This window comes from Bombina bombina, chromosome 8 (assembly GCF_027579735.1).
Source record: "Bombina bombina isolate aBomBom1 chromosome 8, aBomBom1.pri, whole genome shotgun sequence".
In the NCBI taxonomy this organism is placed as follows: Eukaryota; Metazoa; Chordata; class Amphibia; order Anura; family Bombinatoridae; genus Bombina; species Bombina bombina.
The window spans coordinates 159,297,195-159,324,055 of record NC_069506.1 but is presented as its reverse complement, the minus strand read 5'-3'; the positions used below and the strand labels follow the sequence as shown (position 1 = coordinate 159,324,055).

Below are 26,861 nucleotides of genomic sequence, written 5' to 3'. Positions count from 1 at the left end.
GTACCACTCTTACCAAGAAAATAGTAATGCAAATAATCATTAGTCCTATATCTCTCATAATTTTTTTTATTTTTTTTAGTTTATTTGAAAAAAAAAATAAAAAAAATTGATGCATTTTAAAATACCCTCTTTTAGATGCAGTACATTAAAAGTGAGTATGACTGTAATGTATGTCAGAAGCATGTAGTGAAATAAAGCATGTGGTGTACGTAGTGTGTAACCAGTTTTTTTATTTTTATTTACTTAATACATCTTACAGGTAGACATGTGCAATTCGGTTCGGTCCGATTCGGAAATTCCGAAAATTCGGCAAATTCAGAGATTTGGATCGAACCGAATCTCCGAATTAAAATAGTGCCGAATCTACTGAATAAATCCGAATAACTTCGGATTTATTTGGATTTATTCGGTAGATTCGGATGGCCATGGATTACACTAGTATTGTACAGTATATTAGGTTATATCACTCTGCTATGGGTTACACCTAATGTACAGTACATAATACTAGTCTAATCCCACCTAACACTTACCGAAATTCCGAATTTCCGAATCCAGCCGAATTTATTCGAATCCGAATGAATCCGAAACAAATCCGAACCGAATTTATTCGAATCCGAATGAATCCGATACAAATCCAAACTGAATTTATTCAAATTTTTACGAATTCGAATCGCTCCGAACCGAAATTCAAAAAAATCAGAATCGATCCGAACCGAACCAAATTTTTTCGCCATGCATATGTCTACTTACAGGTTAGTTATTAAAAATAAATATTATATTACACAAAGTTTCCATTATAGGTAGAGCCATTGTATACAGTAAAACAGACACAGACAGACCAAATTTGATATAATACCCTGCTGTTTATATCAAATTCCTTTGTATTTATATAATAATCTACTAATAGTTTCATTGTCATCGCAGAGTGATAGCTTTAATTTTAAGATAATTTCAACAGTATAATAAACTACCCAACTAGCTTATTGTCCATTCCCGCTATACTTAGTATTTTTAAACAGCAATTAACAATCTAGGTAACATTTTATGTACCCCGTCTCATATTGTATAATTTGAAGCATATAGTATGCAACTGCAGGATATTGTAGTTTATATTCTAGATTCAAAGGAATAAAGCATTTTGTTATTATGCTATGTTCTTTGTAACTATGGATTTAACGCCCTCAAAGAGGTCAAAGACATAGGTAAACTCTCACTCAGGAGCCCCAAAGCTGCTGTTGATTGGCTGCTACAGTTGTATGCCGTGTTGATTGGCTCACTGGCCTTGTCCTGCTTAGGATAAGCAATCAATTACGTTAAGTTAAGTTGGAGTTGAACTGTAATTTTAACTCATTTGTAGGGGTTATACACATAGGCGTCATAAACAGTCCTTAAGAAAAGTTATCAAGAAGAATCCCCTTAGACTTTAACAATGCATTTTGTGGAAAACTCATTAGCTTTTCTGAAAGGCTGTGATCAACCTCAAAGTTACCAATGAACATTAGTGTTTTAATAAAATACTCAAAAAGTTAACATATACATGTCCCTTTAAAAATGTCATCATCTTGTTAGAATTTCATGTAAACACAGCTTGGTTATCAAAAAAAAAAAAAAAACATTCTAATCTCTAACAAGAGTGTTATGCTTGACATAGGACATTAGTAAAATATTTACAAGAGTATCCAGGGTCACTTTGGGACAATAGTCTTTGTGTGCAGTAGCCTTGATCTCTTTACCTGTGTAGTAGATTCTGGTGCACAACATCTAGTATGGAACATTGAAAATAAAACAGACATTCACTCAGGACTTACAAATATATAAAAATATCCATGTTGACTTGTTCTCCAGTAGTGACCAAATCAGATTATGAGGGCACAAAGGAAATAGACGAAAACCGAGATTCTGGAGGGGGAGTATAAAAGCTAAGGGTTAGAGAAGATGCAGGACATAAAGATGAACTTGAACTGAATGTGCTCTTATTTCCCAATGTTTCTGCATCTTTCGTTCTCATTTTTAGATCTATTTTTCTCTTCTCTTATCACTTGTAATATCCATTCTTCACACGTGTTATGTCCCATGACTTTCTATGTAGCCTCATTATCTGTCATGTGGCTAAATTATCCCTCCTCTTCTTTGTTGGCATTTTACCACCATAATCAGTTTTATTTTCTTCTTCTTTTTGCCTGTTCTGCTATTTTTCACTCTACCTTATTCTGAAATCTGTGTATTTACATCTCAAAAGGGCATTCTTGCATATGAGAATTAAAAGCAACTCTAAATAAACTTATTTCTATGTGCAAACGTTACATAAAATTGTCCAGAGATAATCTTTGCATGTTTAAGTCAGTAAACTTTGCTGTTACAACTCTCATATTCTAATACAGAGGAAAATACAGTTGCATATTCTGACTCAGTCAGAGCTAAATGATTTCTCCTTATATGATGCAACACCATGCATATTCTTTTTCTTTCCCTTGCGATTTGAAGAAAAATATTCATAATGTCTATGTCTTCTTAGAGGTCTGTTATGAATGGTTCATTTGTGAGCAAGGAGTGATTTCAGATACAACTTTCTTTGGGAAGAGATTGTAATGTACCCAGGTTGGCTCTAAAGAGAGAGAACAAAAAAAAAATTATTCAGTTTACATCAGAAGTAGTGTACAGCTGAAATCTCTTAACATAAATCTTATTTTTACACCTGTCAATAGTTATTCTGACTTAAAGGGACTTACTTTCTATTTTGAGTCTCAAAACGTATGTATTAGATGCATCTGAATCTTGTTGTAATTAATTATGAACTGGCAATAAAAAGATGGTGATCCTAAAAGGGACATTTAGGTTAAATGGTTGCTTAGTCTGTAAAGGTCATTACACAAAGTGTACATCGGCAGTGTACATGCACGGGTGCTGTTTAGCTGTGCACATGTAAGCACAAAGATTGGCATCTGGAAGAAAAATATACATCCAAATGATATTAAGAAATTTATTTTTTTTAAAAGTGCATTCATTTTGAATTACAATATTTTAATTTGATTTTTGCTTTTGTCTTGGTTATCATGGAAATACCCTCCATAATGAAAATAAAAGTCATACTTAAAATTAAAATTGCATCTAAGTCTTTACAATCTTGAAGACAACTGGGGCTTCAGTCTCTTGCAACCTGTAGCAACAAGTCCTATTACTCTCGATCCTCACCATGTTCTGGATGTATACAAAGAGAGAAGCGCTCTACCAGGAATGAACAACAGTTCAGAAGCTTGTTCTATGTTGAGTTACCACATAGGAACAGCCTCTTTTAGCTCAGTTGAGCTTTTCACAGAGGAAAACTTTTTTGAAGTTTATCAGTCTGATCCCGCTGAGTAAAGCCAGTCCAGCCCCAAAATACCAGCCAATTCACCTCTGAAAAAGGAACATGACAACCAAACAATTTTTTTGGCCTTCTATGGGCCTCGTCAGTGAGGTGCAGCAATTTTACCTCTAAGCACACTGGTCAAGGAGCCCACGTCTGGTTCCCCCATCACCCTTAAGAAAAACCTCCCCGGGTCATAATACAAATGCATTCAAAGAGAGAAGCGCTGTACCAGGAACGAACAACAGCTCAGTAGCTTGTTGTATAGCTAGTTGACACCTAGGAGCAGCCTCTTTTAGCCCAGTTGTGCTTTTCACAGAATAAAACATTCTGAATGTTGTAAGAGTTTTTTTCCTATATTTTCTCAATCCTAATTAGTTAACCTGATTAATTAATCTGCATGGTTAAACTTCTGAAAAATAAAAAAGGAACCACATACAGCAATTAGAATGTGGTGAGGATCGAGATTAACAGGAATTGTTGATACTGGCCAAAGGAGGAGACATAGGGAGTTACATGGACAAAGATTTATAGGGAATTTTTAAAGGGAGACTCACACAGGCATAATTGTCCTTGAGGAATTGCAACAACCATTAGGAGTAATAACTGTGTGGGAGGAGATAACAGTTTGGATTATTAACTGTAGGGTGTTTGTGCCAATGTGGTTAGGGTTAAAGTACTGCGTATCCTATATATATATATATATATATATATATATATATATATATATATATATATATATATATATATATATATATATATATATATATATATACATATACATAATATTATAATCAGCTTACCCTCATAGCATTCTGGAAGCGGGAGAATTCCGTCAAAACACTCAGATGGAGCCGGATAACTGCAGGTTTGGTTTTTGCTCTTACAGAAAAATGTAACTATTTCTGAATGGTGCACCAGACCCTCAGGGATTTCATTAATCCAGAACTTAATTCCTTTGTACAGTACTCTGCTTCTCTGTGCTTGTATTTTACACCTTGCTGAATAAAGAATAAAACATTTTTTACATAGAAAGGAATTGAGATTCACCATAATAAATTGTTCAGTATTTTCTACATTATATTCACCTAAATCTCTTCAAAAGGCAGTGGATTTTTACAGTATTTTCCTTAACAAATTTTGGAAAACACCATGAGTAAATACAGGAGAAAACAAAACATACATTTATTTTGTCCATGCAGATCTCATAACTAGCTCTAGGGAAAAACACAGACATTGCAGAGGTTTCTCTAATTGGAGGGACCTCATAAAAAGCAACAATCAGTTTGGAAACAATCACAGAGATTACGAGTTTTGCGGTAACAGGGGTGCGTTGCTAACGAGCATTTATTTTTCAACGCTCCCTTAAGACAACGCTGGTATTACAGGCTTTTATAAACCCTAACACCCCCCTAACTTAAATATAATTTAAATACAACGAAATTAAATTACTACAATTAAATAAATGTATCCTATTTAAAACTAAATACTTACCTATAAAACAAACCATAAGATAGCTACAATATAACTAATAGTTACATTGTAGCTAGCTTAGGGTTTGTATTTATTTTACAGGCAACTTTGTATTTATTTCAACTAGGTAGAATATGTATTAAATAGTTATTAACTATTTAATAACTACCTAGATAAAATAAGTACAAATTTACCTGTAAAATAAATCCTAACCTAAGTTACAATTACACCTAACACTACACTATCATTAAATTAATTTACTAAATTACCTACAATTAAATACAATTAAATTAAATAAACTAAAGTACAAAAAACAAACAAACACTAAATTACAGAAATTAAAAAAATAATTACAATTTTATTAAACTAATTACACCTACTCTAATCCCCCTAACAAAATAAAAAAGCCCCCAAAATAATAAAATTCCCTACCCTATACTAAATTACAAATAGCCCTTAAAAGGGCTTTTTGCAGGGCATTGCCCCAAAGTAATCAGCTCTTTTACCTGTAAAAAAAAAAAATACCCCCCACATTAAAACCCACCACCAACACTCTAAACCAACCCTACTCTAAAACCCACCCAATACCCCCTTAATAAAACATAACACTACCCCCTTGAAGATCATCCTATCTTGAGCCGTCTTGACCCAGCCGGGCACAAGTGGTCCTCCAGAGGGGCAGAAGTCTTCATCTGATCTGGGCAGAAGAGGACCTCCAGACGGGCAGAAGGCTTCATCCAGGCAGCATCTTCTATCTTCATCCATCTGGAGCGGATCAATCTTGAAGACAGCCGACGCAGAGCATCCTCTTCTTCCAACGACTCCCGACGAATGAAGGTTCCTTTAAATGACGTCATCCAAGATGGCGTCCCTTGAATTCCGATTGGCTGATAGGATTCTATCAGACAATCGGAATTAAGGTAGGAAAAATCCTATTGGCTGATTCAATCAGCCAATAGGATTGAGATCGCATTCTATTGGCTGATTGGAAAAGCCAATAGAATGCAAGCTCAATCCTATTGGCCGATTGGATCAGTCAATATGATTGAACTTCAATCCTATTGGCTGATCCAATCAGCCAATAGGATTTTTTCTACCTTAATTCTGATTGGGCGCAAACTCTGCTAGAAGTAAGATTTTTGCGTGCGTAAGGGAGCACTCATATTACAAGTGTAAAATAAACAGTTTTCGCTCACCTGCTAACCTGATGCACATAAAAGGCCCAATTTAGAATATCGTATAGATATATACAGATATTTATAGAAATATCTATTTAAAAAAATACATAGAACATATTCTGCTTTGTGCAGAACATTAGGATGTGAAATATTTACACTCATTACATAGCATAACACTTTATTAAATATGTATAATTATAATATTGTATAAATATGATTTTAAATGTTTTTATCGTCTTAACTGCAAAGGGCTCCGATATATATGTGTGTGTGTGTGTGTGTGTGTGTTTATATGCGTATTTATGTCTGTAATACATGTATACACATATAAATACATATGTACGCATATATAAACATATAAACTCTATATATATAGACATGTACTATATATGTTTGTATCTATGTTGCAGCCCTTTGCCTGAGACCTTATATCTTTTTTAAAACAATTTTTATTAGATAGTGTTATTATGAGTGTATTTTTACTTTGTAATGTATTTTTTAAGTGTTTTGTGACACTTTTTTGTTTTGCGAAACAGTTAACCAGAGCTCTGAGGACAAGATAGTCATTCTAGCGTAAAATCGTGATTGCGCTCAAGTGATCACATTTACTTTCAACAAACACCTTTGATATACCCCTTTTTGTTTTTAAGTAACTCTGAATATGCCACTTGTACTCTAGCTCTTCCATCCCCTCCTTTTCCTGCCCTGATGAATCTATCTGCCACAATAACTCCACCCTTACATTGGTCCTTGACAATCTGGCCCCACCTACCATAGCTCATATATCATACACTCATCCTCAGCCCTGGCATACTCCTCTGACACAGTATCTACGCAGATGTTCCCATACTGCTGAGCGACACTGGAGAAAATCTCGGAGATCAGATGATTTTTTTCACTACAAGTTCATCTTGAACTCTTACTATTCTGCCCTTAATCTATTTAAGCAACATTACTTATCCACTCTTAACTCTTTCTTAAAACCCAAAATGTCTGTTCTCCACGTTTAATACTCTTCTCTGCCCACCCACACCTCCTACTGCAACTTCTCTCTCAGCTCAAGATTTTGCCAGCTACTTCAATAACAAAATAGCCTCCATCAGAAATGAAATCAGCTATCAACATGCTACTGGTCTCAAACCCCCTCAAAACCTTACAATCATCCAAAACCCACATATCCATAAATTTATCTCTTTTACCCCGGTTACAGAGGATGACGTTTATGCCCTTATACTATCCACTCACCTCACTACCTGTCCCCTCGACCCCATCCCCTCACAGCTACTACCCTCCCTCTCTTCTACTCTTACCTCTATACTCACACACATCTTCAACTTCTCCATCATCACTGGTATATTTCCCTGAACCTCTTAAACACGCACTTGTCACACCTATCCTCAAAAAACATTCTCTTGATCCAACCTCTCCATCCAACTACCACCCTATTTCCCTATTTTCTCTTGCCTCGAAGCTTCTCAAAAAGCTAGTATATGTATGACTATCCCATTTCCTTACACTTAACTCCCTCCTTGACCCACTGCAATCTGGTTTTTGCCCCCACCACTCCATAGAGACAGCACTTGTTAAGGTTACCACAGCCTACTTACAGCAAAATCCAAAGGCCACTTCTCTCTGCTTATCCTCCTTGATCTGTCTGCAGCCTTTGATACTGTCGACCACCCTCTTTTGCTCCAAAACCTCCAATCCTTAGGCATTTGCGACACAGCTCTCTCGTGGTTCTCTTCCTATCTGTCTAACCGTACCTTTAGTGTAGCCTTCTCTGGGGCATTCTCTGCCCCGTTACCATTTTTTGTTGGGGTACCTCGGTCCTGTTCTCTTCTCAATCTACACGTCATCATTAGGTTCCTTAATAAAGTCCCACAGGTTTCAATACCATTTGTATGCAGATGACACCCAAATCTACCTCTCTGCACCAGACCTATCTTCTTCCTTGCAAACCCGTGTCACTAACTGTGTTTCTCATATCTCATCTTGGATGTCCTCTCACTACCTTAAGCTAAATCTCTCCAAAAATTAGCTCCTTATTTTCCCCCCTTCTTCAAAGATCTCCACCCCCAACTTCTCTATAACTGTTGATAACTCCATCATTATCCCTACCCCACATGCTCAATGTCTTGGGGTCACATTTGACTCAGATCGTTCTTTCACTCCTCACATTCAGTCCTTGACTAAAGCCTGTCACTTCCACCTTAAAAACATCTCTAAAATTAGACATTTTCTTGCACACGACACATCTAAGATTTTAATCCGCTCTCTCATCCTTTCCTGCCTCAACTATTGCAACTCCATCCTCTCTGAATGAATGCCTCTGCCAGGCTCATCTTCCTTACACGTCACTCTTCATCCACAACACCTCTCGGCCAATCCCTTAACTGGCTTCCTCTTGCCTCCAGGCTTAAACACAAAATTCTCACTCTGACATACAAAGCCCTCAACTGCACTGCTCCCCCCTACATCTCAGACCTTGTCTCCAGATACTCTCCCTCCCGACCCCTTTGCTCTGCTCACTATCTCCTACTGTCCCCCTCTCTTGTTACCTTCTAACATTCCCATTTACAAGACTTCCCCAGACTGGCTCCCATCTTGTGGAACTCTCTGCCTTGCTCCACAAGACTCTCCCCTAGTTTTGAAATCTTTAAGCGCTCCCTAAAGACTCTACTATTCAGGGATGTATAACACCTTCACTAACCTTTCCTAACTCCATTGCTATTCCCTTTAGCAGGTAAGCCTTGGAGCCCAGCTGTTTGTAGATCACCCGCATAAGAGCCGACTATAACAGTGCAACTCTCGACAGGGCCCTCTACCCATTTGGTCCCCTATAAATGTTACCTTGTATACAGCTTATGTTTATAGCATTTTTTGGCACTCTTACCAATACCTGATAATAATAACAATAAAATGTTTAATTATTGAAAATGAAACGTTTTTGCATTGTACATTCATTATTTAGTTTGCTTTCTTTTGCTGCAAATTTCATCTAAAAATTGGGTTAATACTTTTAGCTAATTTGTCTGTGAGGTATTGCTTACCCCCCTCCAACCCACCACACACACACACACACACCTCTAATTCTCTGTACTCATTTGTTTTTCTAAGGTGGATTATCAGCTTTGCATCAACAATAACAATAGGAAAAGTATTTGCAATATCACTGAGTGTACAAAGTAGTTTAGGTGTTCTAGGTGAACTAAGTTGATCAGTGCTAATAGAAGAGGGCAAGCTACTCCAGTGTCTTATCATAACTGCACATGTGAACCATTAAATTTAAATAGAATGATTTTTTGCAATATACATCTATATACAAATATACTTCTACTGTATGAAGACATATTAAAGGTTGTGTGCTCATTCCTCTCACACAAAGCATTACCAGTGTCACTGTAATCATGTTTGCCCATGACTTAGGGTGATCATATTGCCGCTTTAAAAAGGGACACATATGAAAATGCATATGTCAGGGTTCTTATACAAAACATTTCTTTAAACAGTCATGAAAACAGACCTTCCATATGTATTTTTCATATGTGTCCCTTTTTAAAGCGGCAATATGGTCACCCTACCATGACTTGTCACATGCCTGTCTGCTGTGACTTGCTGCATGTGACCAAGGCTCTAGTTTGGGGCCAAAATGTTATGCTTCTTATACATTAAAATGGTGATTTTTTGCATCTCTTGTGCTGGCTGTTTATGTGGTGGGTTACTATGGATCATCACTGGATTCACTCTCACTGCATTGTACATTGTTTGGATCTCTGGCCGGGCACTGAGTGGTTGTTACTGTTGGTGAGTGCTGCTCTATTACATAATTTTATATATATATATATATATATATATATATATATATATATATATATATATATATATATATATATATATATATATATATATATATATATATATATATATATATATAAAAAAACATACACACACACACACTGCATTTATATGTATATAATATTTACACTTTGGTTAATAAAAACAAAAAAAACCCAATGAAGGGTTAAATAGTTGCCTTTGGGCCTGAGAATTCTCCTCTGTCACAGAGTCTCAACCAACCACTGAAGGTGCAATAGTCCTATTTCTTTAGAGGGGAGCTAAATAACCCCAGAGCAAGCCTCACAGAAATGTAAGCACCATGTATTACACACATTGCGGGGTGATAACACAGCAGGACCACTGGAAGGCTTGCATTTAGTTTACTGAAGGAAGTGTCACTGCCCATTACTAGAGGATCTCACTATCCCTCTAACCAGACTGTGCTCCAGCTCCTCCCACCACGACCAGCAGCATTGTTTACTGAAGTGTTTCTGTTCTCTTTCCAGGGGGAAATTAGTTCCTCCTGCAAAAAATAGTGCAGGAACTCCTTTCCCATGTGTTCCCGCTCAACTTGACCTCTGTATACCTATTTTTTCACTTTAATATTTTAAATGCCCCTTCCCCCTCCTTTGCCTTCCTCCTCACTCTGCATGAAGGCTTAGACTTTAAAAAAAGCACTAACTTCAATGCAGTAGGCACCTTTGAGGTGTGGTGTTACAGTAATTATTATGGGCACAAAGTACCCTTACAGCACCCATAAAAGCACAACTTCCGCATGAACAACGGAATACATTTTTATAGAAAGTGTTTCATGTTATTTTTTTTTCTTACCTCTGCAAGCTGGTATCTTTGACCAGTGTCCATTAGATTCACAGGAAACTGTGTTTGACCCATCCAAAAAGAAATTCTTTTTGCAAAGATAATAAATTTCTTCAGAGACAACATATTCTGTTTTTTTTACTGCCACTAGGGTGCCATGATTGATTTCTGTTGGCGGACTGCAAAATATTTCTAAAAGAGATTGATATTTCTAGTATTACTAAGATTTCTGCAAAATATAATTCATTGGGTACTTATTGGCAAGTGACCTTTAAATAAGCATGCACTGTAACAACTCATAAATATTATAATATCATATTTTGACATTTACATTTGTCTATGAATCAATGTAGACAAAACAGAAGTAGGTCTAACTACTACACTATTGTGTGTAACAAAACCACATGACAACAAAGCAACTGAAATTACAGTTACATTACATCCAAATTGCAAGTGTTTTTAAACATCTTCAGTGGATTTACTTCCTTTTTCTTCCAAGGGTCCTTTGCCACCATTTCTTTTCAAGTCAATGGAATAACTAATGTTGAACAGTCACAGATCCACAACAGTTGTCTGAAAAGTTCCTCACCTACTGGCACTGGGCAGTGAAGAAGTTGTAGGACTAGGAGGCAGGAGCATGATCTCTCATTGGACTAAAATCAAGCACCGAGATTACGAGTTTTGCGGTAACAGGGGTGCGTTGCTAACAAGCTTTTTTTTCCCACCGCTCCCTTAAGACAATTCTGGTATTACAGGTTTTTTTAAACCTGGCGTTAGCCGCAAAAAGGTGAGCATAGAGCAAAATTTAGCTCCACATCTCACCTCAATACCAGCGTTGCTTAAGTCGGCGGTGAACTGGCAAAACGTGCTTGTGCACGATTTCCCCATAGGAAACAATGGGGCTGAGCTAGATTGAAAAAAACCTAACACCTGTAAAAAGCAGTGTTCAGCTCCTAACACAGCCCCATTGTTTCCTATGGGGAAATTAATTTTATGTCTACACCTAACACCCTAACATGAACTCTAAACACCCCTAATCTTACAATTATTAACCCCTAATCTGCCGCTCCGGACACCGCAGCCACCTACATTATACTTATGAACCCCTAATCTACTGCCCCCAACATCGACGACACCTACATTATATTTATTAACCCCTAATCTGCCCCCCCAACGTTGCCGCAACTATATTAAATTTATTAACCCCTAATCTGCCGCCGCCAACGTCACCGCCACTATTATAAATTTATTAACCCCTAAACCTAAGTCTAACCCTAACCCTAACAACCCCCTAACTTAAATATAATTTAAATTAAACAAAATAAATTTACCATAATTAAATACATTTTTTCCTATTTAAAACTAAATACTTACCGATAAAATAAACCCTAAGCTAGCCACAGTATAACTAATAGTTACATTGTAGCTAGTTTACGATTTATATTTATTTTACAGGCAACTTTGTATTTATTTTAACTAGGTACAATAGTTATTAAATAGTTATTAACTATTTAATAGCTACCTAGTTAAAATAAGTACAAATTTACCTGTAAAATAAATCCTAACCTAAGTTACAATTACACCTAACACTACACTATAATTAAACTAATTACCTAAACTAACTACAATTAACTACAATTAAATTAAATAAATTAAATTACGAACCCCCCCACTAAATTACAGGGAAAAAAAAGAATTACAAGAATTTTAAACTAATTACACCTAATATAATCCCCCTAATAAAATATAAAAGCCCCCCAAAATAATAAAATTCCCTACCCTATACTAAATTACAAATAGCCCTTAAAAGGGCCTTTTGCAGGGCAATACCCCAAAGTAATCAGCTCTTTCACCTGTAAAAAAAATACAATACCCCCCCAACATTAAAACCCACCACCCACACACCCAACCCTACTCTAAAACCCACACAATCCCCCCTTAAAAAAACAAAACACTACCCCCCTGAAGATCACCCTACCTTGAGCCGTCTTCACCCAGCCGGGCACAAGTGGACCTCCAGAGGGGCAGAAGTCTTCATCCAATCTGGGCAGAAGAGGTCCTCCAAGCGGCAGAAGTCTTCATCCAGGCTGCATCTGCATCTTCTATCTTCAGCGGAGAGGGTCCATCTTAATCCAGCCGAAGCGGAGAAATCCTCTTCAAATGAAGTCCAAGCAAAGAATGAAGGTTCCTTTAAATGATGTCATCGAAGATGGCGTCCCTTGAATTCTGATTGGCTGATAGGATTCTATCAGCCAATCGGAATTAAGGTAGGAAAAATCCTACTGGCTGATGCAATCAGCCAATAGGATTGAAGTTCAATCCTATTGGCTGATCCAATCAGCCAATAGGATTGAGCTTGCATTCTATTGACTGTTCCAATCAGCCAATAGAATGCAAGCTCAATCCTATTGGCTGATTGCATCAGCCAAAAGGATTTTTCCTACCTTAATTCCGATTGGCTGATAGAATCCTATCAGCCAATCGGAATTCAAGGGACGCCATCTTGGATGATGTCATTTAAAGGAACCTTCATTCTTCACTTGGACTTCGTTTGAAGAGGATGGCTCCGCGTTGGCTGGATTGAAGATGGACCCGCTACGCTCCGGATGGATGAAGATAGAAGATGCCATCTGGATGAAGACTTCTGCCGCTTGGAGGACCTCTTCTGCCCGGATCGGATGAAGACTTCTGCCCCTCTGGAGGTCCACTTGTGCCCGGCTGGGTGAAGACGTCTCAAGGTAGGGTGATCTTCAAGGGGTTAGTGTTAGGTTTTATTAAGGGGGAATTGGGTGGGTTTTAGAGTAGGGTTGGGTGTGTGGGTGGTGGGTTTTAATGTTAGGGGGGTATTGTCTTTTTTTTTACAGATTAAAGAGCTGATAACTGTGGGGCAATGCCCCGCAAAAGGCACTTTAAAGGGCAATTTGTAATTTAGTATAGGGTAGGGAATTTTATTATTTTGGGGGGCTTTTTTATTTTATTAGGGGGATTAGAGTAGGTTTAATTAGTTTAAAAAAATTGTAATTCTTTTTTTATTTTCTGTAATTTAGTAGCTTTTTTTCATACTTTAGTTTATTGAATTTAATTGTAATTAATTGTAGGTAGTTTAGGTAATTTATTTAATGATAGTGTAGTGTTAGGTGTAATTGTAACTTAGGTTAGGATTTATTTTACAGGTATATTTGTCTTTATTTTAACTAGGAAGTTATTAAATAGTTAATAACTATTTAATAACTATTCTACCTAGTAAAAATAAATACAAAGTTGCCTGTAAAATAAATATAAACCCTAAGCTAGCTACAATGTAACTATTAGTTATATTGTAGCTAGCTTAGGGTTTATTTTACAGGTAAGTATTTAGTTTTAAATAGGAATAATTTATTTAATTGTAGTTATTTTATTTAGATTATTTTAAATTATATTTAAGTTAGGGGGGTTAGACTTAGGGTTAGACTTAGGTTTAGGGGTTAATAAATATAATATAGTAGTGGCGACGTTGGGGGTGGCAGATAAGGTGTTAATAAATGTAGATAGGTGTTGACGATGTTAGGGACAGCAGAATAGGGGTTAATAAAATGTAACTAGCATTTGCGAGGCGGGAGTGCGGTGGTTTAGGGGTTAATATATTTATTAAAGTGGTGGCGATGTCCGGTCGGCAGATTAGGGGTTAAATAATTTATTGAAGTGTTTCCGATGTGGGGGGGGGGGGCTTGGTTTAGGGGTTAATAGGTAGTTTATGGGTGTTAGTGTACTTTTTAGCACTTTAGTTAAGAGTTTTATGTTACGGCGTTAGCCCATAAAACTCTTAACTACTGACTTTTAAATGCTGTAGGAGTCTTGACAGGAGAGGGTCTACCGCTCACTTCTTCCAAGACTCGTAATACCAGCATTAGGCAAATCCCATTAAAAAGATAGGATACGCAATTGACATAAGGGGATTTGCGGTAAGCTCGAGTCGCGGAAGAAAAGTGAGCGGTGAGCCTGTACCTGCCAGACTCGTAATACCAGCGGGCGTTAAAAAGCAGCGTTGGGACCTCTCAACACTGCTTTTTAAGGCTAACGCAAGACTAGTAATCAAGGTGATAGATTGTTGAGAGATTGCAGAGGTAGCTCATTGTATCGCTTCAACTATTGTTTTCTAGTGTTTCATTTGTGGGCATTCCTGTGATTAACATCTAGAGTACACTTTGAAAACACACTTGCAAATTGTTTATTTAAATGTTTGTAAACTATAACATTTTTACACTTCTACTTTGTAAAGTAACCTCACTCGATAGAATAAACGGTGTATACAGGGACTGTTTGTGGGCATTCAAGGGTGTTCTAGAGGCTCAGGCATGCTAGGGATTTTTTACCTAGGCTTAGACCTATCATGTGGATCTTGTGGTCGTGTCTGGCTATTTTGAATTTGAAAAGGTTGTAACATGTTTATCTTTGTTATATTTCTCTTTATCTGTTTAAAGTTTTCTTTTATTTACATATGTTAGAGTGGATGGTTTTATAAAGGGATTTTATTTTGTTTTGTTTTAATTTGTTCCTTCTATGATGTTATAAAGGCATTTTTGTGAGTCCAGCATCCTCTATAACAAAACTTTTTTTTTATGCACCAGGAGGTGAACAGTTGTAAGATAGATGATGACTACTGTATATTCACAGATATGAATTCTAAATTTTTTTGAGTTGCAATGTTTTGGCAAATTTATTTTACTCAAGATATTTGTATTTTACAAATGGGTTTTATTGACTCTAGAGAATCAAAAAGGAAGGACAACAGCACATCTGTTTGTGTGGCATGGAGTAAGATTTGGCAAATCTTGTCAATCCAAATAGTCATACATCCAAAGCACTCCAGTCACCAAAAGAAATCTTTGTTTAAAAGACCTTTATTCTCATTAGTTGGGTCCAAAAGTTTACAGGAACAGCGTTTCAAACCTACAATAGGCTCTTAGTCATGTAATTGACTCTAGGCCAGTGTTTGTTGTTATTAAATATCTTTAGAGTTTTTCCACCAACATAAAACCCCCCACTTATTTTCTTATATACAGTGAGCCGGTGTTCTGTCGATTTTTGATACCCATCAAATTTTGCTACCCCTCTCAGTGCACATGAGCGCACATACGTCACCGATTTGCACACATGCTTTACAACATTTGTAGAATGCAGTGACGTAATACTCACATGCGCACTGAGCGGGTAGCAAAATTTGACGGGTAGCAAAAAAAACACAGAACACTGGAACCTTGCAAGACTGAATATTGAAGATGACAAACTTTAGTACCAAGCAACCCATGACAGATGCACATCTGAGTCCTGCGACTAGCTCTGCTGATTGGATCAACATAATTTTCCACTCGGGATTAGCAGTGCTTAGCAAGTCCCCAGCAGTATTTTGTCTATGTGTATAACACCTTTGCTGTAGTTAAGCACACAATAGCCTAGGGTTGATAGTCTAAAAATCACGTGCTCTAACAGATTAGAGCATGTCTATTTTTGACTATTATGCCCTTTAATCCTACATCACAACTTCAACTGTCAATTAGAATGATACATCTCTGCAGTAGACTAGTCATGCCAAAGATTTTATAGGTAATCATATTTTATGACAACAGGTGGGCTGTATTACTATTTAATTAAACCTGCAATAGTAAGTGCTTTTCTAAAAACTGATGATATTCTTTAGGCACAGCTTTCTATTGTAAGACCCTGATACATTTTCCAAAATAGTGAGACCATTTAAACACATGGAAAAGAGGAACGTATCAAATGATTTACCACTGTCACTGTCTATGTTTTTTTATTAAACAGATAGGAAACCCAAAATGTGGCTTTCATGATTCAGATAGCGCATGCAATTTTAAACATCTTTCTAATTTATTTCTATTATCATTTTTTCTTTGTCCTCTTGGTATCTTTTGTTGAAAAGCTGGGACATATGCTTAGGAGCCAGCCCATTTCTGGAGCACTATATGGCAGCAGATTTGCAAGAAAGTTATCCATTTACAAGAGCACTAGATGGCAGCACTATTTCCTGCCATGTAGTGCTCCAGACAGCTACCTAGGTATCTCTTCAACAAATAATATCACGAGAACAAAGCTCATTTGGTAACAGAAGTAAATTGGAAACTGTTTTAAAGTTATGTGCTCTGTCTGAATCACAAAATAAAATGTTTGGGTTTCATATCTCTCTAACTTTTGGAATAATTTAGGATATTGCTTTAGAGTTACACTTTATTGTTATTAGGCTACATAATGTAATGAAATGTATGTGTTTCAGTTAGGAAGAAAATTAATGGAAGTAAATATATGTTGATCTTGATACTTAGGGGCCGATTTACCAAATGGCGGGCGGACATGATTTGAAGTAGCGAATCATGTCTGCCCGACATCACTGAATGCGACAGCATACACCCTCTGCAGATTCTCAGCCAATTGGTTGCTAGCAGGGGGTGTCAATCAACCTGTTCATATCTGATTGGGTTGATTGCTGTCCGCCTCATCAGAGGCGGCGGACGATTTAAGGAGCAGGGGTCTTAAGACCGCTGCTTCTTAACTGCTGTTTTTGGCAAGCCTGAAGGCTCGCGCAGAAACAGAGGCATCAGGGGTCATTCAGCCCTTGATAAATTGGCCCCTAAATATTTATTATATAAGTTTAATTTAGGTGCCTGTCTAGATATCAACCATTAAAAGTACAGTGTGGCTATAAAGGGTAGAGAAGGAAATCATACTAATAATTAAGGTAGCAATATGATAACATGGACTACAGAGAATAAATGGATAATATTTAAAAATGTGTTAAATAAATATACATATCAACACATACCATATGGTTATAAAAATAGAAATAAAAAAACAAAGCCGTTATGGCTAAATAAAAATGTGTTAAGAGAAATTAGGAAAAAACGTAGGGCATTTAATTTATTAAAAGAAAATAGTACAGACTCAGCATACAATATTTATAAGGAATGTAACAAAGCATGCAAAAAAGCAATCAAATTAGCCAAAATTGAAAATGAAAAATTAATTGCCAAGGATTCTAAGTCTAACCCTAAAAGGTTCTTTAAGTACATAAATAGCAAAAAATCTAAGAAGGATAATATAGGTACATTAAAATGCGTGGAGGGTAGCATGATAAATAATGACAGGGAGAAGGCTGAGGTACTAAACCAGTTTTTTTCTTCAGTATACACAAGAGAGGAACCATTGAATGATACTTTGGAACAGAATAGAACATGCCAGTCCATACCACTAACTGGGTTTTGTTTAGAGGATATCAGGAAAAAACTGGAAAATATTAAGGTAAATAAAACTCCAGGCCCAGATGGAATACACCCAAGGGTGTTAAGGGAACTTAGCACTGTTATAGACAAATCTTTACTCTTAATTTTTCAAGACTCATTATCCTCAGGCATGGTACCCCAGGATTGGCGTAAAGCTGATGTGGTGCCACTCTTCAAAAAGGGAAGCAGGGATGATCCAGGAAGCTATAGACCAGTTAGTCTGATATCAATAGTGGGGAAGATATTTGAAGGGATTATAAGGGATTATATTGATGAGCATATTCGTGTAAACAAGATTATGGGTTCTAATCAGCATGGCTTTAGGAGAAATAGATCATGTCAAACTAATCTAATTAGATTCTACGAGGAAGTAAGTAAAAATATAGATAAAGGGGAATCAGTTGATGTGATATACTTAGATTTTGCAAAGGCATTTGATACAGTGCCACATGAGAGATTAATGCACAAAATTAAGGGACTGGGAATAGCTGAAAATGTTAGCTCATGGATAAATAACTGGATAAAAGATAGGGAGCAACGAGTAGTAATAAATGGATCATACTCAGATTGGACAAAGGTAATCAGTGGCGTCCCCCAGGGATCAGTACTGGGCCCTGTTCTTTTTAATATTTTTATAAATGACTTGGAGCAAGGATTAAATAGCGACATCTCTATTTTTGCAGATGATACTAAGTTAAGTAAGGTCATAAGGTCAGAGCAGGACGAACTCTCTTTGCAAAGGGATTTGCTAAAATTTGAACTATGGGCAAATGAATGGAAAATGAGATTTAATACGGAAAAATGCAAGGTTCTACATTTTGGAAGTAAAAATAAGCAGGCTACGTATTTTTTAAATGGGACAAGACTTAGCCAAACACAGGAGGAAAGGGATTTGGGGGTAGTAATAGATAACAAGCTAAAGATGGGTGCACAATGCAGGGCAGCAGCTTCAAAGGCTAATAAGATACTAGCATGTATTAAAAGAGGCATTGATTCAAGGGAGGAAAGCATAATTCTGTCATTATATAAAGCCCTGGTAAGACCTCACCTTGAGTTTGGAGTGCAGTTCTGGGGACCAATTGCTAAAAAAGATATTGCAGAACTAGAAAAAGTTCAGAGAAGGGCCACAAAGCTAATAAGGGGATTGGAGAAATTAACCTATGAGGAGAGGCTGGCCAAACTGGGTCTGTTTTCTTTAGAAAAAAGGCGCTTGAGAGGTGACATGATTACTTTATATAAATATATTCAAGGCCCATATACAGAGATGGCAGAAGCTCTGTTTATTCCAAGAAAATTGTTTCTGACAAGAGGTCATAATTTAAGGTTGGAGGAAAGGAGATTTAATCTCCTGCAACGGAAACGTTTTTTCACTGTAAGAGCAATACAATTGTGGAACTCATTACCAAAGGAGGTAGTGAATGCCAATACCATAGATACATTTAAAAATAGTCTGGATAAATTTCTGTATATAAACAAAATTCATGGATATGATTGCTAGTATTAAATGGGTCACATTTTAATGGGGTTATTTAAGCTTAACTGGAGCTTTTTGTAAGTATTTTAGATTTGTATAGGTTGAACTCGATGGACTTCAGTCTTTTTTCAACCTTATCTACTATGTTACTATGTTTATGTTACACAGCACAAGCTGATAAACATTTTAGGTTGTTTTGCTATTGTGTGGGGGGAAATGGTTTGGGTATAAATATGCTAATCATTATTAAGTTCTTAGAACTTCCGTTAGGAGAAGGAGATCAGAAATTGATTCTACAAATCTAACTAGTTAATACTTGTGTTCAGTAGCGGACCTAAACAACACAGGGCCCTAGTGGCCCCCCAAAGGTAACTCAGTAGTAAGCAAAAGTATTAATAGATAGATAGATAGATAGATAGACCTGCACTAATAAAAGGTTTCCCTGCATTAGTATTGTACACATTCTGCACACAGCTATATATAGACTGGCTGCTATGGGCCCCTCAAGCACTGCACCTGCTGCATCAATTGTAGTTCTGCCCCTGCTTGTGTTAGATATCTGATAACTGCAGCTTATATCCTACCTTTGCAAGTTGGGGCTTCTAATGACCATGTAATATTCTCCAGGCATTCAATAGTCGTATGGCCTTCAAGTCTGTACCTTTAATACAAAACAAAGAAAGTCATTCTGCCTTTTAGGAATAAATTAGTTATAATATATATATATATAGGTGTGCATTCAGCTTTGCATTAGTGAGTCAATCCTCCGACTACTCCAGATGCTAACATTAATCTTACACTTTTCTGTCATGATTCAGATAGAAAATAAAAAACTTTCCAATTTACTTCTATTATTACATGTTCTTTTTTTTGTTATCCTTTGTTGAAAAGCAGGGATGTAAGCTCAGGAGTGTGCACGTGTCTGCAGCACTAAATGGCAGCAGTTTTGCAACAGTGTTATACATTAGAAAAATCACTAGCTGGCAGCACTATTTCCTGTCATGTAGTGCTTCAGACATGTGCGCTCTACCTACCTATGTATCTCTTCAACAAAGAATAACACGAGAACGAAGCAAAGTTTGATAACAAAAGTAAATTGGAAAAAAATGTTTACGAAATTCTCTATCTGAATAATGAAAGAAAATTTTAGGGCTTCATGTCCCTTTAACACTAGTGAATAAGTGACAGGGTTGAGTTTAACACCAAGGGGCCGATTTTTCAAGGGCCGAATGGCTCCTGTTTCTGCGTGAGCCTTCAGGCTCATCGGAAACAGCAGTTATGAAGCAGCAGTCTTAAGACCGTTGCTCCGTAGCTGGTCCGCCGTCTCTGAGGCTGAAGACATCAATCCGCCCGATCCTATACGATCGGGTTAATTGACACCTGATTGACCGTGAATCTGCAGGGGGCATCATTGAACAAGCAGTTCACTAGAACTGCTTGTGCAATGTTAAATGCTGACAGTGTATGCTGTTGGTATTCAGCGATATATGGTGGACATGATACGATACAGCGTATCATGTCCGCCAGACTTTGATAAATCGGCCCCCAAGAGTGGTATAGGGAGTGAGTGACTATAGGTGGAGATTGAGTGTTATAAATATTGTAACAGTGCAAATGGGCTGGTGCTGGAACACAAATGGGAATCGTCACTTTTGAAAATGTTTAATATGTGTTTTTGTGAATATAATTATATTGCAGAATATTCCATGGAACCTCAGATGCATTTTATCTAAGCTGTAAGTATTACAAAAGTCTATACAATAAATTTCTGTTGTTATTACTAAGTAGAAATGGTTTGAACTGCTATAGTATCTTCATATAAATATTAAATCTTATAAGAAAATTGTAATAGACAGTAATACAATGAAGTAAACATACCCAGAATTGCATTTATAATCAACTGATGTTCCAACCCAGAAAGACGGGGAATGTTTGGTAAAGTATCCATTTTCTATATCAGGTGGAGGATCACAAGAAGGCCCTAGCTTCACTGGAGCTTTAAAGTAAAAAAATAAATACATTTAAATAAATGATCATAGGCGTTTAAGGTAAATTGTAATACAAAAATGCAAGCTCTTATTCATTTAAGTATGTACTTTTTACATTCCAGAATATAGCTTCCTATTTACTTAAACCCCTCAAAGGGGTTAAGCTTGCCGCTTTGAAAAGGGACACATATGAAAAATACATATGTCAGGGCTGTTTAAAGAAATGTTTTGAATAATGTTCCATTATAAGAACACGTGTCCCTTTTCAAAGCGGCAATATGGTCACCCTAGGTTAAGCACATCTGTAAAATTCAACTGTGCAGCCATAGGAGCAAAGGAGCATAATCAAACATGGCCACCAACCTCCGTTGTGGGGGTTAAATGTATAGGGTCAGATTACAAGTGGCACTCTAAATATATTGTTCACTCATGTGCTAACACTGCTGAAAAGAAACGTTTTACGTTGGCGGGTTAGCGAGCATATTACAAGTTGAATATAAAAAGATAGCGTGCAAGCGAAACCCCTTGTGCTCTTACTTCGGGACTTTGGATAATGCTGATCAAAAAATACTTAACACTTAGTACTCGCAAACTAACCCTTCACCACGTTAGACCTACAGAGCTAAAGCCAAAGGTAGTTATAAATATTTACATTCCAATTTCCTTCACATAGAAGAAAATTTTATTTTTATTTTTAAATGTATAATTCTCTTTCTCTCTCTCTCACTGTGTGTTGTATTCATTTGTTTTGTAATTTTCCCTATGGGCTTTTCACCCAGACCTGTCTGGGGTTAACTGCCTGTGACTCTGGGGACAGCACAGCTTCCTGTGAGTGCCATTGAGCACCCAGGGCTGAGCATATTGCAGGGTCATATTGCAGGATGTGTACCCAGTCCAGTCTGAGAGTGCAGTCCCCTTCTGTGTTTTGTATATGTCTAGGGTGATCACATAAGCCTGTGCACCCTTCCCTTGTTCCCTGTTTGTTTGATTGAGAGCTTGCATTGTTTGGCTTGTTTAGGGACCCAGATTTTGGGAGAGACCTTGACGTTGTAACTGGGCTTGTCCCATTTGGCCAGATACTGTAACTAACTCTTCAATTTTTGCATTTAATCTTAGCTGAGAGCTTGTAAGTGAGTGCTGGACCTCCTCTGTGTGTTGTATTAATTGTATTAATTTGTTTTGTAATTTTCCCTATGGGCCTTGCACCCAGACCTTTCTGGGGTTAACTGCCTGTGACTCTGGGGTAGCACAGCTTCCTATATATATATATATATATATATACAAGAAAGGAGACGCACTCGCCGGGTCTTGACAAATTAGTGTGTTTAATACACCATAACAAGTAGTTATGGTGTATTAAACACACTAATTTGTCAAGACCCGGCGAGTGCGTCTCCTTTCTTGTGTATATGTTCTCTTTTGATGCACCCCGGGCACCTGCTGCTTAATTGTTACAGTGAGTGTGGAGCTCTGGGACTATTTTATATATATATATATATATATATATATATATATATATATATATATATATATATATATATATATATATATATGTATGTATATATATATATATATATATATATATATATATGTATATATATATATATATATATATTTATACAGTATATACACCCACTGCCCATTTTATTAGGTACACCTTGCTAGTACCGGGTTGGACCCCATATTGCTTTCAAAACTTCCTTAATTCTTCATGGCATATATTCAACAAGGTGTTGGAAACATTTCTCAGACATTTTGACATGATAGAATCATGCAGTTGCTGCACAACAATCTCCCGTTCCACCACATCCCAAAGGTGCTCTATTGGATTGAGATCTGATGACTGTGGAGGCCATTGGAGTACAGTGAACTCATTGTCATGTTCAAGAAACCAGTTTGAGATGATTTGAGCTCTTTGACATGGTGCATTATCCTGCTGAAAGTAGCCATCAGAAGATGGGTACACTGTAGTCATAAAGGGATGGACATGGTCGGCAACAATACTCAGGTAGACCGTGGTGTTTAAACAATGCTCAATTGGTACTGAGAGGCCCAAAGTGTGCCAAGAAAATATCCACCACATCATTACACCACCACCACCAGCCTGAACCTTTGATACAAAGCAGGATGGATCCATGCTTTCATGTTGTTTATGCCAAATTCTGACCCTACCATCTGAATGTCGCAGATGAAATCAAGACTCATCAAACCAGGCAACGTTTTTCCAGTCTTCTATTGTCCAAGTTTGGTGAGCCTTTGCGAATTGTAGCCTCAGTTTCCTGTTCTTAGGTGACAGGAGTGGCACTGGGTGGGGTCTTTTGCTGCTGTAGCCCATCTGCTTCAAGGTTCGAAGTGTTGTGCATTCAGAGCTGGTATTCTGCATACCTTGGTTGTAACCAGTGGTTATTTGAGTTACGGTTGCCTTTCTATCATCTCAAACCAGTCTGCCTATTCTCCTCTGACCTCTGACATCAACAAGGCAATTTCATCCCCACAGCTGCTGCTCACTGGATATTTTCTCTTTTTCGGACCATTCTCTGTAAAACCTAGAGATGGTTGTGTGTGAAAATCCCAGTAGATCAGCAATTTTTTAAATACTCAGACCAGCCCGTCTGGCACCAACAACCAACAATGCCACGTTAAAAGTCACTTATATCCCCTTTTTTCCCATTCTGATGCTCGGTTTGAACTTTAGCAAGTTGTCTTAACCACCTCTAGATGCCTAAATGGAATGAGTTGCTGCCATGTGATTGGTTGATTAGCAATTTGCGTTACCAAACAATTCAACAGGTGTACCTCACCAGCTACTTTATTAGGTACACCTGTTCAATTATTTGTAATGATGTAATGATGTGGTGGATATTTTCTTGGCACACTTTGGGCCCCTCAGTACAAATTGAGCATTGTTTAAACACCACGGCCTACCTGAATATTTTAGGCCATGGTGTTTAAACCTTCTAGCTAGTGCTACTCTGATCTAAAAAGAGAGCGGGGAGCTGATTGGCTGTGCTTCTGACGAGGCTACTAAATAACATAGCCTCTATTGAGCAGTATGGGCAGCGCAAACTTAGAAACTTAATCGTTTAGCACCACTGGGTGGCAGTCTCTAGCGGCTCATTTGCTCTAACACATCCATATTGCATAAAGGGAGGGGAGCTGAACAGCTCACAGCCTCTCCTTCCTTGCACAATATGGATGGATGGAACCATGCTAGTTAAGTTTTATTTAATAGCATGGTGGCATCAGGGGGTGGCGTCAGGGGGTGGGGGGCAGGGGGGTCCGTTGGGATTACAAAAAAAAATATTAAAAAAACTTTTTTTTAAAATTAAAATTATTACAAAAAAGTGTAATTACACACATAGGACAGGTGAGGCGCTGCCTCACCTGCCTCCTATGACTGCACGTGTTAAAGTGTGTTAAATTGCAGTATCAAAGTACAGGAGAAAAAAAAACAAGTACCATTAGTTAGAGGGTGTTTTCTAAGTTCTAAACAGAGCAGGCTTGCAGTCTACATGATTAAAATTGGTTATACATTGTTAGCCTCACATGCATATCTATACACATAATCCATAGCTAAGGTAGAAGCAATTCATACTAACTTGATTAAATGGAATGTTGGTCCATCAAACAAACTTTGAAATGTAGATATAGAGAAAATAACTTGATAAGGAAATATTTTTGGGGCTCAATATAAACCTGAAGTTTAATAAACTCTAGTGAAAATAAAAATTATGCATATCATATTGTTGTTACCACAAGGATCCATGAAACTCCACCTCCTATCTCCTTGACAAAATCTCACTCCAGATTCCAGTCCATTGGGCAGTCTGTTTCCTTCATTGCAAATCACCAACATCCGATCTCCAAAGTTCGATGTCTTATCCACCAGCTGTGTGTAAGCATTAGTGATGTTCACAGGCCACCGACAGCTGCGGTCTTTAAAACAAAAATATTAAAATTATTAATGTGCTTTGCTTAACCTTAAAGGGACAATCTAGACCCAATACTTATTCTTTATTACTTATTGTATGTCTTATATGTAGGTCTCCTGTATTAAAAGTCGTGGCAATATGGCTATACCGCTAGCATTTTAGCCTTTATGACACTCTCTATTTCACACTCAAAAAATGGCTTTTAAGTGTGGTATTACGAAAAATTAATTACCAAGAAAACCCCACACTAAAATTACAAAAAATAAAAAAACAATTTTGTAGGGCATTGCCCTGAAGCATTCAGTTCTTTTACCTAAAAAATTACAAAGTCCCCCCTAACAGTAAACCCCCCCACCCAACCAACACCACAAAGTAAAATAACCTAAGACTAAAAAAACCTAAGCTCTTTTGTGCCCATAAAAAAACCCTAATCTAACGCTAGCGTTATAGCTTATACCGCCACAAACCATTCCGCTATCTGAGACCAATAGTTATGGATTTTGAGAAACAAAAATGTTTCACAAAACTCATAACAAAAATTTTACAAAGTACACTAACACCCATAAACTACACTATTAACCACTAAACCGACATCCCCAGCACCACAAATACTATATAAAACCTATTAACGCCTATTCCGCCGCCCACCCACATCACCAACACTAAATTAAAGTATTAACCCTTAAACCGCCGCCCACAAATATCGCCAACACTAAAATAAAGTATTAACCCCTAAACCACCATCACCCCACATTGCAAATACTATAATAAACCTATTAACCCCTAAACCACTGGCCCCAACATCGCTACTACTATATAAACCTTTTAACCCCTAAACCGCCTGCCCCCACATTGCTACTTCAATATTAAACCTATTAATCCCTAAACGGCCGACCCCCACATCGCTAATACTAAACTAAACTTATTAACCCTTAATTGCCGCCCCCAACTTTGCAACTTACTAAATTAAACTATTAACCCCTAAAGTATTAAAGTACCTCAATACTTTGAAACATGTAAGGAAACAAACGAGTGGGCTGTTATCTTTATACTGAATCGGTGATTACATTTTCTATTCGCTGCAGATTTTGAGTCCAGTAAGGTGTTCAATGTAAAACGTTCCTAAGTCTCTGTATGCAAGCAATTAATCACATAACTGTTTTGAGACATATTGCAACAGTCCTGTTTGAATTCTATTTCGTACATTACTTACTTTATATCTGATTGAGGTGGAAATGTGTGAGTGTATATCTGTTTGTCTACAATAAATTGTTTTAGAGTCAAAACAGTGTCCCACTTTGAATTTTTTTTATTTCTTTCCATTTGGAATCACTCGTTCTTTGAGATCCACCACCTTAAAGAGTCCCCTTCTGGATTGGAAAATCTGGCTGATTCCAAGTAGTGACCTTTGCCTTCCTTCTAAACTTGGTACTTACCTCATATGATTGGGGTAAGAGTAGGTAAGCGTACATCTATTTTCTCTTATTGGGATATACCACGTGTGGAACATAGGTGAAGGTGGACCATTGCTTTCTCTATA

At 37.2% G+C, this 26,861-nt stretch overlaps 1 protein-coding gene across 1 annotated transcript in view; it reads right to left on the bottom strand.

Moving 5' to 3' along the window:
- Window positions 1-1,318: 1,318 nt before the first annotated feature.
- LOC128638607 (beta-2-glycoprotein 1) overlaps window positions 1,319-26,861 on the bottom strand; it is a 192,939-nt gene continuing 167,396 nt past the window's right edge. The window contains exons 3-8 of the mRNA XM_053690663.1: window positions 25,143-25,325; window positions 21,280-21,397; window positions 19,986-20,062; window positions 10,666-10,845; window positions 4,150-4,347; window positions 1,319-2,605 (exon numbers count right to left, since the gene is read on the bottom strand). Coding sequence (XP_053546638.1) covers window positions 2,523-2,605; window positions 4,150-4,347; window positions 10,666-10,845; window positions 19,986-20,062; window positions 21,280-21,397; window positions 25,143-25,325 — 839 coding nt within the window. The 3' untranslated portion in view covers window positions 1,319-2,522. The remainder of the gene's footprint in view (window positions 2,606-4,149; window positions 4,348-10,665; window positions 10,846-19,985; window positions 20,063-21,279; window positions 21,398-25,142; window positions 25,326-26,861) is intronic.